We start from the raw sequence: 13,071 nt of genomic DNA on the forward strand, positions 1-13,071 counted from the left end.
TGGGTTTGTCATAATATGGCCTTTATTATGTTGAGGTAGGTTCCCTCTATGCCCACTTTCTGGAGAGTTTTTATCATAAATGGGTGTTGAATTTTGTCAAAAGCTTTTTCTGCATCTATTGAGATGATCATATGGTTTTTATTCTTCAATTTGTTAATATGGTGTATCACATTGATTGATTTGCGTATATTGAAGAATCCTTGCATCCCTGGGATAAATCCCACTTGATCGTGGTGTATGATCCTTTTAATGTGTTGTTGGATTCTGTTTGCTAGTATTTTGTTGAGGATTTTTGCATCTATATTCATCAGTGATATTGGTCTGTAATTTTCTTTTTTTGTAGTGTCTTTGTCTGGTTTTGGTATCAGGGTGATGGTGGCCTCATAGAATGAGTTTGGGAGTGTTCCTTCCTCTGCAATTTTTTGGAAGAGTTTGAGAAGGATAGGTGTTAGCTCTTCTCTAAATGTTTGATAGAATTCACCTGTGAAGCCATCTGGTCCTGGACTTTTGTTTGTTGGAAGATTTTTAATCACAGTTTCAATTTCATTACTTGTGATTGGTCTGTTCATATGTTCTGTTTCTTCCTGGTTCAGTCTTGGAAGGTTATACCTTTCTAAAAATTTGTCCATTTCTTCCAGGTTGTCCATTTTATTGGCATAAAGTTGCTTGTAGTAGTCTCTTAGAATGCTTTGTATTTCTGCAGTGTCTGTTGTAACTTCTCCTTTTTCATTTCTGATTTTATTGATTTGAGTCCTCTCCCTCTTTTTCTTGATGAGTCTGGCTAATGGCTTATCAATTTTGTTTATCTTCTCAAAGAACCAACTTTTAGTTTTATTGATCTTTGCTATTGTTTTCTTTGCTTCTATTTCATTTATTTCTGCTCTGATCTTTATGATTTCTTTCCTTCTGCTAACTTTGGGTTTTGTTTGTTCTTCTTTCTCTAGTTTCTTTAGGTGTAAGGTTAGATTGTTTACTTGAGATTTTTCTTGTTTCTTGAGGTAGGCTTCTATAGCTATAAACTTCCCTCTTAGAACTGCTTTCGCTGCATCCCATAGGTTTTGGGTCGTCGTGTTTTCATTGTCATTTGTCTCTAGGTATTTTTTGATTTCCTCTTTGATTTCTTCAGTGATCTCTTGGTTATTTAGTAACGTATTGTTTAGCCTCCGTGTGTTTGTCTTTTTTACGTTTTTTTTCCCTGTAATTCATTTCTAATCTCATAGCGTTGTGGTCAGAAAAGATGCTTGATATGATTTCAATTTTCTTAAATTTACTGAGGCTTGATTTGTGACCCAAGATGTGATCTATCCTGGAAAATGTTCCGTGCGCACTTGAGAAGAAAGTGTAATCTGCTGTTTTGGGATGGAATGTCCTATAAATATCAATTAAATCTATCTGGTCTATTGTGTCATTTAAAGCTTCTGTTTCCTTATTTATTTTCATTTTGGATGATCTGTCCATTGGTGTAAGTGAGGTGTTAAAGTCCCCCACTATGATTGTGTTACTGTCAATTTCCTCTTTTATAGCTGTTAGCAGTTGCCTTATGTATCGAGGTGCTCCTATGTTGGGTGCATATATAATTGTTATATCTTCTTCCTGGATTGATCCCTTGATCATTATGTAGTGTCCTTCCTTGTCTCTTGTAGCATTCTTTATTTTAAAGTCTATTTTATCTGATATGAGTATAGCTACTCCAGCTTTCTTTTGATTTCCGTTTGCATGGAATATCTTTTTCCATCCCCTCACTTTCAGTCTGTATGTGTCCCTAGGTCTAAAGTGGGTCTCTTGTAGACAGCATATATATGGGTCTTGTTTTTGTATCCATTCAGCCAGTCTATGTCTTTTGGTTGGGGCATTTAATCCATTCACGTTTAAGGTAATTATCGATATGTATGTTCCTATGACCATTTTCTTAATTGTTTTGGGTTTGTTTTTGTAGGTCCTTTTCTTCTGTTGTGTTTCCCACTTAGAGAAGTTCCTTTAGCATTTGTTGTAGAGCTGGTTTGGTGGTGCTGAATTCTCGTAGCTTTTGCTTGTCTGTAAAGCTTTTGATTTCTCCATCAAATCTAAATGAGATCCTTGCCGGGTAGAGTAATCTTGGTTGTAGGTTCTTCCCTTTCATCACTTTAAGTATATCATGCCACTCCCTTCTGGCTTGCAGAGTTTCTGCTGAGAAATCAGCTGTTAACCTTATGGGAGTTCCCTTGTATGTTATTTGTCGTTTTTCCCTTGCTGCTTTCAATAATTTTTCTTTGTCTTTAATTTTTGCCACTTTGATTACTATGTGTCTCGGCGTGTTTCTCCTTGGGTTTATCCTGTATGGGACTCTCTGCGCTTCCTGGACTTGGGTGGCTATTTCCTTTCCCATGTTAGGGAAGTTTTCGACTATAATCTCTTCAAATATTTTCTCTGGTCCTTTCTCTCTCTCGTCACCTTCTGGGACCCCTATAATGCGAATGTTGTTGCATTTAATGTTGTCCCAGAGGTCTCTTAGGCTGTCTTCATTTCTTTTCATTCTTTTTTCTTTAGTCTGTTCCGCAGCAGTGAATTCCACCATTCTGTCTTCCAGGTCACTTATCCGTTCTTCTGCCTCAGTTATTCTGCTATTGATTCCTTCTAGTGTAGTTTTCATTTCAGTTATTGTATTGTTCATCTCTGTTTGTTTGTTCTTTAATTCTTCTAGGTCTTTGTTAATCAATCTTTGCCTCCATTCTTATTCCGAGGTCCTGGATCATCTTCACTATCATTATTCTGAATTCTTTCTCTGGAAGGTTGCCTATCTCCACTTCATTTAGTTGTTTTTCTGGGGTTTTTTCTTGTTCCTTCATCTGGTACATAGCCCTCTGCCTTTTCATCTTGTCTATCTTTCTGTAACTGTGGTTTTTGGTCCACAGGCTGCAGGATTGTAGTTTTTCTTGCTTCTGCTGTCTGCCCTCTGGTGGTTGAGGCTATCTAAGAGGCTTGATGGGAGGCTCTGGTGGTGGGTAGAGCTGACTGTTGCTGTGGCGGTCAGAGCTCAGTAAAACTTTAATCCACTTGACTGTTGATGGGTGGGGCTGGGTTCCCTCCCTGTTGGTTGTTTTGCCTGAGGCAACCCAACACTGGAGCCTACCTGGGCTCCTTGGTGGGGTTAATGGCAGACTCTGGGAGGGCTCACGCCAAGGAGCACTTCCCAGAACCTCCGCTGCCAGAGTCCTTGTCCCCACAGTGAAACAGAGCCACCCCCCGCCTCTGCAGGAGACCCCCCCAACACCAGCAGGTAGGTCTGGTTCAGTCTCCCTCAGGGTCACCGCTCCTTCCCCTGGGTCCCGATGTGCACACTACTTTGTGTGTGCCCTCCAAGAGTGGGGTCTCTGTTTCCCCCAGTCCTGTCGAAGTCCTGCAATCAATTCCCACTAGGCTTCAAAGTCTGATTCTCTAGGAATTCCTCCTCCCATTGCCGGACCCCCAGGTTGGGAAGCCTGACGTGGGGCTCAGAACCTTCACTCCAGTGGGTGGACTTCTGTGGTATAAGTGTTCGCCAGTCTGTGAGTCACCCACCCAGCAGTTATGGGATTAGATTTTACTCTGATTGTGCCCCTCCTACCGTCTCACTGTGGCTTCTCCTCTGTCCTTGGACGTGGGGTATCCTCCTTGGTGAAGTCCAGGGTCTTCCTGTCAATGATTGTCCAGCAGCCAGTTGTGATTCTGGTGCTCTCGCAAGAGGGAGTGAGAGCACGTCCTTCTACTCGGCCATCTTGGTTAATCCTCTCTCAGCTGCTCTTATTTGTGTTTCATCTTTTAATTCGGTAGATTTTAGAATTGCATGTAGTTTTGCCTGGAAGGGGGCTTAGAATGAGGGAATCTGATTTGTTCCAAGGAAGTCCAGTAGATTACTGCATGCTGTGCATTTGTATCCATATTCTAGTCTAGTCTCCCATCCATCTGTTCATCCACCCACACCCCTCCTCCCACACACCTCAACCACCATCCGTGTGCCCGTCTGCCTGTCTGCTGTCTGTCCGTCCAGTCCACCTGTTCACCTGTCCGTCTGCCTGTCCTTCCTCCCAGCCCTGCATCCGTCAGTCCATCCAGCCACCCACCCATTGACTTATCCATCCATCTTTCCACCCATCCATCCACGCATGCGTCCATCCATCCACGCATCCATCCACCCACCCATCCATTCATCCGCCTATCCACCCATGTGCTGAACTTCTACAGTGTATCAGGCACTGTTCAGGCGGCCAGTGGTACATTTTTAAGCAAGACAAAAACAGTCTGTTATCTTGGTGTTTATGACCTTGGATGTGCTTTTTTAGAATTTAGTCATTGACACCTCAATCAGTTTGGGGGAATTTACAGTTGAATTTCTTATTAGAAAAATATACTTGGCATCTTTGAAATCCACCAGTGGACTGTTTTTGTACCTACAGGATTCTACTTCAGGAAAAAAGAAACTGTCTCCTGATGCAGCTGGAAGAAGCCACCCGCCTAACGTCCTATCTCCAGTCCCAGTTACAAAGGTGGGTAACTTATTATCATCTTATAACGACGTGGCCGTGAACTTCACAGTTCCCTTTAGCTTGGCTTTCTCTCCCAGAACTTAGAACCTGCAGTGGTTGTAAACACTGGACAGGAAAGTGTGGATACACGATATTTTTAAGAGGAGCTGCTCATATATGATCCAAGGAATATGAGAAGCAAGTGTGACTTCAGAGTAATGAATCATTTATCGAAGGATTTTGTAACTCACAGCATCAGGAGTGTATATATCCATCTACATAGATGCACACATACCCTTTTAATTATTTTTTAAAGGCCTGAATATCTTTAAAATCAGATTTGGATGCTCAGTAAGAGCTCCAGTTTTCAAGCACTTACCGTATCGTGAAGTGTAGTGTTAAGGGCTTTCTGTGTATTATTTTCTCAGTTCTCCTCCTCACAGTGCCTTGAGGCAGGAACCGCTATCATCCCAGCGCTGGGTGAGAAGGTGGGAGGCTGGGAAAGGGCAAAGCCCGTGACCAAATCAAATGCATTCAGCTAGTCTTGAGTTTGAGCTGGAACTTGAACTCGAGCAAGAGCCCTTGGCAAGAGCCCTTGACGTTAACTACTGCTCTCTACTGACAAAGAAACAAAGGAAATATTCACGAAGGGGCGGGGGTGGGGGGGTGTCTTAAAACGCTCCGAGGTGTTGAAGAGGCGCCGCGTGAACGGGGCCCGAGGCAGTTTTGCTCCTCGTGGAGTAGACCGGAGGCTCGGCTCGCGGTGGGGACGAGCAGGCTCCAGCCGCGGGCTCCAGGCTGCTCTTCTCGTTTCAGCCTGTCCGCCAGCACCCTGACCGTCTCCTCGGGGAGCAGTCGCGGCTCCCTGGCCTCCAGCCGCGGCTCCCTGAGCTCCGTCAGCTTCACCGACATCTACGGCCTCCCGCAGTATGAGAAGCCCGACGCCGAGGGCGGCCCGCTCCTGCGCTTCGACCTCGTCTCCTTCGACTCCCTGGGCCGGGACGACCCCTTGGCGGACGCCCCGGGCCCTGCGGGCCTGCACAAACAGAGGCGCTCCCTGGACACGCCGCAGTCCCTGGCGTCCCTGTCCTCCTGCTCCTCCCTGTCCTCGCTGTCCCCGCCCAGCTCGCCCTTGGACACGCCCTTCCTCCCGGCCTCGCGAGACTCGCCCCTGGCCCAGCTCGGGGACGCCTTCGAGGTGGCGGGCCTGGGCACCCTGGACAGGCTGCGCGCTCAGGCCTCCGCCTTGGGGGACGAAGACCCGCCGGGCGCGGCGTCCCTGCCGCCGCACGGGTGCCCCGGGGACGGGGAAGGACCTCGCGAGCGAGGACCCCAAGCTTCTGCCGCTCCCACGGCTGCACGTACGTCCTGATGGGTCCGGTGGGTGCCCCGGGGCCGGGGAGCAAAGGTCTCGAGTTCAGGGAGGAAGCCGCACGGAAGCCGGCTGGCTCTGCTGTGGCCTAGTGAGCCCTCGGCTTAGGACCCGCCAGGGCAAGAGGAGGCCCGCACGCCCGCTCGCTCGCTCGTTCTGCGTGCTTTTGCCCTGGGTCCTTGAAATGTCATGGAAACTGGCAGAGTAGTCTTTCCCAGGCATTTGGCTTGTTCTCAGAATATACTTAATTGTCGAAAATGAGACAGTTCCTCCACGTTCGGAGGCTGCTAAAGAAGTACTCGGGCCTTCATGCACTCTCCAGGGCGTGTGCCCAGATGCAGCGTTCTGTGTGTGCCCGCCTCAGACCAGCCCTGGGACTGCTGTCTGGCTGTGGCCCAGCAGAAATCTCTACTTCCGTTGGCCCTGTGACTTCATCTCTTCATCCTTTGTCCTTGTACTTTTTTTTTTTTTTTTGGCTGCGTTGAGTCTTCGTTGCTGCGCGCGGGTTTTCTCTAGCTGCAGGGAGCGGGCGCTACTCTTCATTGCGGTGCGCGGGCTTCTCATTGCGGTGGTTTCTCTTGTTGCGGAGCACGGGCTCTAGGCGCGCGGGCTTCAGTCCTTGTGGCACGCGGTCTCTAGAGCGCAGGCTCAGTAGTTGTGGCGCACGGGCTTAGTTGCTCCGCGGCATGTGGGATCTTCCAGGACCAGGGCTCGAACCCGTGCCCCCTGCATTGGCAGGCAGATTCTTAACCACTGTGCCACCAGGGAAGCCCTGTCCTTGTACTTTTCAAGAACATAATTCTGTCAAGGAGGGAGTGAAAATATCAGTCCTTTCTACCGAATCGATTTGTCTGCTGCTCTTCAAATCCAGAAACATGTAGCCATGAGAATTTCATCCGTCCAGTTGGTGTTAATTCAGCTTCTGCTTGGTGCCAGCGTCTGTCAGCTTGTAGCCCACATGGAAAACCAAATTGCTGTTCTGGGGAGTATTCTGGCTGATGGCTGGTGCACAAAGCAGAGTCTGGGCTTCAACCCTCCTTATCTTCACCCCGAGTGCTTTTGTGAGCCAACCTCTAGCGACTTTAACTTCCTTAATGTTTAGAGAAGATCAGAACAGGCCTCTCATTCCTGAAGTTCAGCCCACTTAATTTGTATTTGCACAGCAAAACTGTTTTTAGACGTTCCATTTAGGCGAACACTAGATAATCTGTATAGCATAGTGGATCTCAACCAGGGGTGTTTTTGACCCCTGGAGATACTTGGCAGACGTTTTCAGTTGTCACACTTTGGAGCTGGTGGGGTGCTACTGGCATCTGGTAGGTGGAGACCAGGGGCAAGGCTCAGCATCCTACAGTGCACAGCATGGTCCCCGTCTTGGCTAGAATGATCCAGCCAAGATGTCAAGAGCGCCGAGGCTGAGAAACCCTAGTTATGTACTGTTAAGCAGTCAGCAGCCAAAGGTGGAAAGAAAACGTGAATACAAAACCAGGGTGATGTAGCAGAAATGGCTTTGAACTAGCAGCTTATACCCAGATTCTGTTCCCTGCCCTGTTGACTCACTAGCTGTGCGACCTTGAGCGCAACCTTAGATGGAGCTGAGTCTCAGCTTCTGTGCCCTTGAATGAAGTGATCTTTATGGGCTCTTCCATTCACCACCATTCTGTTACCTGTCGGGGTTTTTTCTGTGTACCCGTGCGGGTTAGTATCTATATGTAAGATAATAGTCTCTTGTAGCATTTATGTGTTTAACCAGAGATCCATTATGTTCTGCGGCAGCCCCGGGCCTTTTTGGCATCTCTATTATTTTGGTGTCTCCCCCTCTGCGTTTGCAAACACACCTTTCATATCCCCGGATACGTTATTTCTGTAATTCACATCACATGTACAGGGGAACTTTATTCACTTTGTTCTTTGTTGTAATCACAGGCTCAGTGCTCCATGTTTATTCACAAAAGAAGATACAGAATAAGGGCTGAATCGTGCATCTGTTGTTGCTTGAGCGTCCTCTTCTCTGTGTCCACCCCCCATACCAACTTTTCTTTAAAGGCTGAGATACCAGAGTGTCTGTCTACTTACTTATGCAGAAAATCCACACAAGGTCCAGCACCGCTTTTGGTCCAGGGGAAAGACTGGGTGGGAAGGAGAAGAGCTGACTTAATTGCTGATCCTGATTTCTTTATTTTTCTTTCCTACTTTGTGGTGGATGTTACAGTACTTCAAGCTTCTTAGACTGGGAGGTCTTTGCTTATGGTGTGGTCAGATACTGCCACCTGGTGTTGCGTTCATATATGACACTCTGAGTAGAATACGAACTAGAGGTACCTGACTTAGTGAATGGGTCTTGGTAAGTGCTCTCGCAGGGCTGGGTTGGGTGAGCAGCTTCAGGCATGGACACAGGGTGACTCCTTGCCTCCCTTGATGCTTATGAAGCCTAGAGTCATCGCAGCTTCATAAAGTTGGCGAGGATCTCAATACTCGTTATATTAACCCCACCCCTCATTTATGACGCCCGAGGTCACGTAGTCCCCTCCACTCTCCAGTCTAAGAACAGTACAGTCTAAGTTTGACTCCAGCAAGCTTTAGCGAGAAAAATTTTTAGTAACATAAAATTCAGAATTGCCCATTGTGTTTTAAATCAACCTGAGGGGACAGAAGGTGGGGCAGGGGAGTGGGGAAATAAACTGTCATCTTTAACCGTTTTTACATGTTTACTACAATTTTATCTTCCCCACATTTTAAAAGTCAAATGTGTCATGATTTTGAAATCAATTCCTATTTTCATTTCCCACTGGTATTTGCTAATATCAGTCCGTAAATATTTTGACCTTGTTCATCTGTTTATTGATGTTTTTTATTACATTCATACCCTGTTTAAAATTGTTGGCTTAAATTCTACAGTTCTTTCACTTTGTGCTTTTTTTTTTTTTTTTAATCTCTTTTCTCATGCGGCTCGACAGAAACGTTCACTGTAAGTGACCTTGGACTTCTCCTTCGCCTTGCTGGTCAGGCTGTGCCACATCTTTGTGCAGTGAATCAATGTATTTAGGATGGTCAGGGTGTGGTCAAGAAGGGCATAGCTCATAGCTGTGCTTTAATGTAGCTCAACAGCTGCTCTTATTATTGTTGTTGTCGTTTGAACGGTATTCATCCTGGCTATGAAAGTTGTGTAAGAACTTTTCTAAGAGCTTGACGTATTTTTTTCTTCCTTGCGTTTTTTCCCAGACTTTAACGCTTTCATTATTTTAGTATGCCAGCTGGCAGCTTCGCCCACGGTGTGATTTTCCTTATACTTTCCTCCCTTTTGTCAAGCAGCGTTGCTGTCCTTAGGTCTCAGTGTCTGTGTGTCTGTGTTTAATGATGGAAGGGTCAGAGGTTTCTGAAATGAATGTGTGGAAGCTTGTTTATTCCTTACTTCACTGGCGTTGCTCCCCACTTTCCGTCTCGTTGCCTTGAAGCCCAAGAGCAGACGGTTGCGGTGTGTACTGGGGGATGTGCCGTGTGCTTTCTTTCTCACCCAGGGCAGGTGCTGACCGTACCTCCTTCTGTCAACTCCTGCATCCAGTTGCTCCGTGAATGTGCTAAGCCCAGGATCACTGAGGGTTGATTCCCCCATTTCCTTTCTCTCTTCATCCACTTTCATTGCAATGAGAGAGAAATTTTGTCAGTCACACCACTGGGTTGCCTGGAAGTTACCTGGATCGTTGTGCGGTGTTACTTCCTTAAAGGCGTGCAAGGCCGAGTGTCAGGGCTGGGAATGGGAGCAGTGAGCCGTTGTGTTTGCTGGGGTTCCATGCAGCAAACTGAGGGGTTCTCTCTGCAATTCAGAGCTGGGGGCTCAGGGTCCTTCCATGGGGGCGGGGGTGACGAGCAGAGCTGGACTTGGGAGTCGTCATCTACGATCTGAGAGTCGGTGCCTCCGGCCACCCCAGGACGGAGCCAGCTTCTGCCCCTGACCGAGGTGGAGCCGGTGGCCCCCACGCTGGGTGCTGCAGACCTTTGAAAGGTCGGCTTTTGTCTGCCGTTAACATCGTGAGACCAAAGGCCACAGCCCTGTCTCTTCTGTACCCCGATGAATGTGTTTGGGTTTAATTGTTGCTGTGAATAATAATTTGGCTGAAAAGAGAGATGGTCATTGGTGGACTCGCTATTTCCCTCAACTCAGGGGTGCACAGGTGTCTAGATTTTCAATTTCTAGAGCTTAGATGGCCGGAGAACATAGAAAGACAAGAGGGGCCTGCATTATTAATAAGAGGCATTGTGATGCCAGAGTGAGGCTCAGTTTGGGGCTTCGTGGTTTAAGCCTGTGTTCTAACCGTGTGTGCCTCTCTCAGAAGCGTTGAGGTTCCTGTGTCCGTCGCCACATTTAGCAGCGGGAGGCGACATACCTGTTTCTATTGCTTTTATTAAAAGGAGCTTGTTGCTGTGAGGGAAGGAGTGGAAAGAGTTGATGAAATGGTAAAAGAGACAATGTCAGTGGTTGTCTTGGGCTCTTGGTTAAAATAGATACAAGACAAAAATAAGCTGCCCAGTGATGGTCCTTTCTAATCCCAGGAGACAGTTCTGGAAGCCAGCCTGGCCCCAGGGCTGCTGAGGAGGGCGCTGCAGTTAGAGCGGCAGAGGGGTCATGGAGACGTTGGCAGAGGCCGAGTCTGGGTGCCTCTGTGTCCTCTGACTTGAAAGTCACTCCATCTTGTTGGGGGTTATTTGATGCTTTTTAAAAACTCTGTCTTCTGAGTATAAAGCAGTGTAGCCTATGTGCCTTGTATAAAGTATGGAGAATACCAAGCAGCGTCAAGGAGGAAACACCCCCCTCCCACTTCTCGGAGAGCGCGCTGCCATCCGCGTGCAGGCGAAGTCTCTCTCCCGGGCTTCCCGTGTGACGCTCTCTCAAAGGGCCACGCCAAAGGCCTTCCCGCCACCTTCTGACCTGTGCGCTCATTAAGGAGGTGAAAGGAGATTGATGATCATTTAAAGAGCTTTTAAAGAAGTAGCCAGAAGCCTGTTTCTTCCATTTTCCAATATAAGAAAAGACTGGAGCAGAGTGCATGTAAACACACATCTGCACACGTGCTGGCCTGTCTCTGTCCCTTCGTGCCTTTGTCTCTGCTCTGCCCTGGGCTCCCGCGCTGTCGCCTCCTGAGCCCGGCCGTGTCTCTCGCTTGCAGCAGTGACCCCCCGAGAAGACAGCGCCCAGAGGCTGGAGCGGAGAGTGCGCTGCGTGTCTGCCTGCCTGTCCGATTACTCGCTGGCCAGCGACAGTGGCGTGTTTGAACCTCCCACCAAAAGGTTAGAAGCTGACCTTCTGGCCTCCCTGGGCTGACTTCCCAAAAGGCACCCCTGCCGAGACCTGTCTGGCTTGACACTCTGTGTGTCTCCGGGGTGCAGCTCTTCTGGCTTCTCTCCATGCAGGAGGGGGCCCTGAGCATCCCCACGGACCCCCTCTCCTCCCAGGTGGCGTCTGGGGACTGGCCTGGCTTCGGGCATCTAGGACGACTGCTTTCTCTCCGGCCCCGGGGGTTGGAAGGCATGATCCTAGTAGAGCCGGAAAAGGAGAACCAGTGTGCGAGAGAGACCTGCTTTTCTAGAAAGGACGTTCGCTAGAAATGGATGTTCCCCCCGTCCCCTTTCCTTAGCTGGAGGAATCACTTTGCAAGGACAAAACCCCTTGTGGGCTTTATTTTGTTTGAGACCTTTGATGTCATTTTTTCAGCTCAGATATCTGTATGCATTTCACTTGTCGCCTTTTTTTTTTTTTTTTTTTTTTGGCTGCGCTGCTCAGCTTGCGGGATCTTAGTTCCCTGACCAGGGATCGCACCCGCGCCCCCTGCAGTGGAAGCGCGGAGTCTTAAACCACTGGAGCACCAGGGAAGTCCCCCCTGCAAAGCTTTTAAAAGTATATGTTTTTGAACGTTGTCGTGAATATCACGTGTGGTTTTGAGAGGTATTTTCTCAAAAAGGCCACTTCGTCAGCAGGTACCCTGGGAGGTGACGTCATGGATCCTGGGGACCTGCCGTGCCCTGTCAGTCACTTAAAGCATTTATTTATGTCGCAACTTAATAAAGCCCTTCTCAGTTAGAAGCGCCCCTAGTGTGAGAGAGCTTCTGCGGAGCCCGAGGTAAGCAGGTCCCCTCGGAATAACGCGGTGCCTTTCCGGTTGTGCTCAGGAGTGAGGACGCCGACGAGCCTGTGCCTGGAGACGCTTGCGGTAACGAGGGGCCCCAGATCCATGTTGGATTCTTGTGAGTACAGAAGGCTCCTTCCCTGTTGCTCGTAAAGACGACGGGTAGATTGGGGCCCGCCCGGCGACTCACACCTGCACACACAGGCCAGGAGGCGTGGGGGGACCCGCGTGATCCGGCTGCTTGTCCCTGGCCTGGGGACCCCCGGGCCCATCTCAGCGGTCTCAGGTGAAGGGACAGAGGTGGCAGGAAGGAGAGATGGGCACGAGCGGCTCCACTGCCGTCCTCCAACACCGAGTCACAGCCTGGGACTGTCACCCCATGGGCACGGTCAGGCCCTCGGGGAAGTTCCCGCCGGAGCTGGGGTAGCCAGGTGCTGTGCAACACTAAGCGTTTTGGTTTCTAGCCGCAGTGTCTGTGAAGGCAGCAAGCAGCAGTGTTCAGGCGAACGAGGCAGGATGTTCACATCCCAGCAGCTTTCTTTTGCTCACCCTTGTCATCCTAGTGTTGCTCGGCACTCGTGACATTCGGGCTGGGTCATTCTTGGTTGGGGGCCGCCCTGTGCCCTCTGGGGTGTTGAGCAGCAGCCCTGGCCTCCACCCACTAGATCCAGTAGCCCCCCCACTCCACTCCGTGTGACAGTAAGAAACGTCTCTCGACTTTGCACAGGTCCCCTGGGGGTGGGGTGAGGACCACTGCGGTAGTTCAAGCAGGATTTCTCCACCGTGGGGCATTTGCAGCCTGTGAACGTGCATTTTATTTTCTAGGCACGACAGTGCCAGCGAGTGTCTCCTCGTAAACGTGCTCCAACTGAAGAACTTTGCCGGGCTGGTGGTGAAGGAAGACTGCAAAATGTAAGCTCCCGCGCCGGTGGGGGCCGTGTCCTCCCCCCGGGCCCTCCTCCACACGGCACCACTGGCTGACCTGCTGCACGTGGCAGTTTGGGGAGGGAGAAGACTGTCTTGGAACCTGAATTTAGAATAAAACGCCAGGGAATGTCTGTCTGAAATCTAAAGGACTGTAAGTTTGAAGAAGGGG

General features: G+C 48.9%; 1 protein-coding gene across 2 annotated transcripts in view; it reads left to right on the plus strand.

Moving 5' to 3' along the window:
* Nucleotides 1–13,071, plus strand: part of LOC309652126 (protein WWC3-like) — a 71,631-nt gene that overhangs the window by 55,265 nt on the left and 3,295 nt on the right. For both annotated transcript variants that reach the window (XM_082445643.1, XM_082445644.1), the window contains 5 exons: nt 4,413–4,502; nt 5,298–5,842; nt 11,019–11,139; nt 12,019–12,093; nt 12,801–12,887. In XM_082445643.1, coding sequence (XP_082301769.1) covers nt 4,413–4,502; nt 5,298–5,842; nt 11,019–11,139; nt 12,019–12,093; nt 12,801–12,887 — 918 coding nt within the window. The remainder of the gene's footprint in view (nt 1–4,412; nt 4,503–5,297; nt 5,843–11,018; nt 11,140–12,018; nt 12,094–12,800; nt 12,888–13,071) is intronic.

Source organism: Balaenoptera physalus, assembly GCF_965194825.1.
Source record: "Balaenoptera physalus genome assembly, chromosome: X".
In the NCBI taxonomy this organism is placed as follows: domain Eukaryota; kingdom Metazoa; phylum Chordata; class Mammalia; order Artiodactyla; family Balaenopteridae; genus Balaenoptera; species Balaenoptera physalus.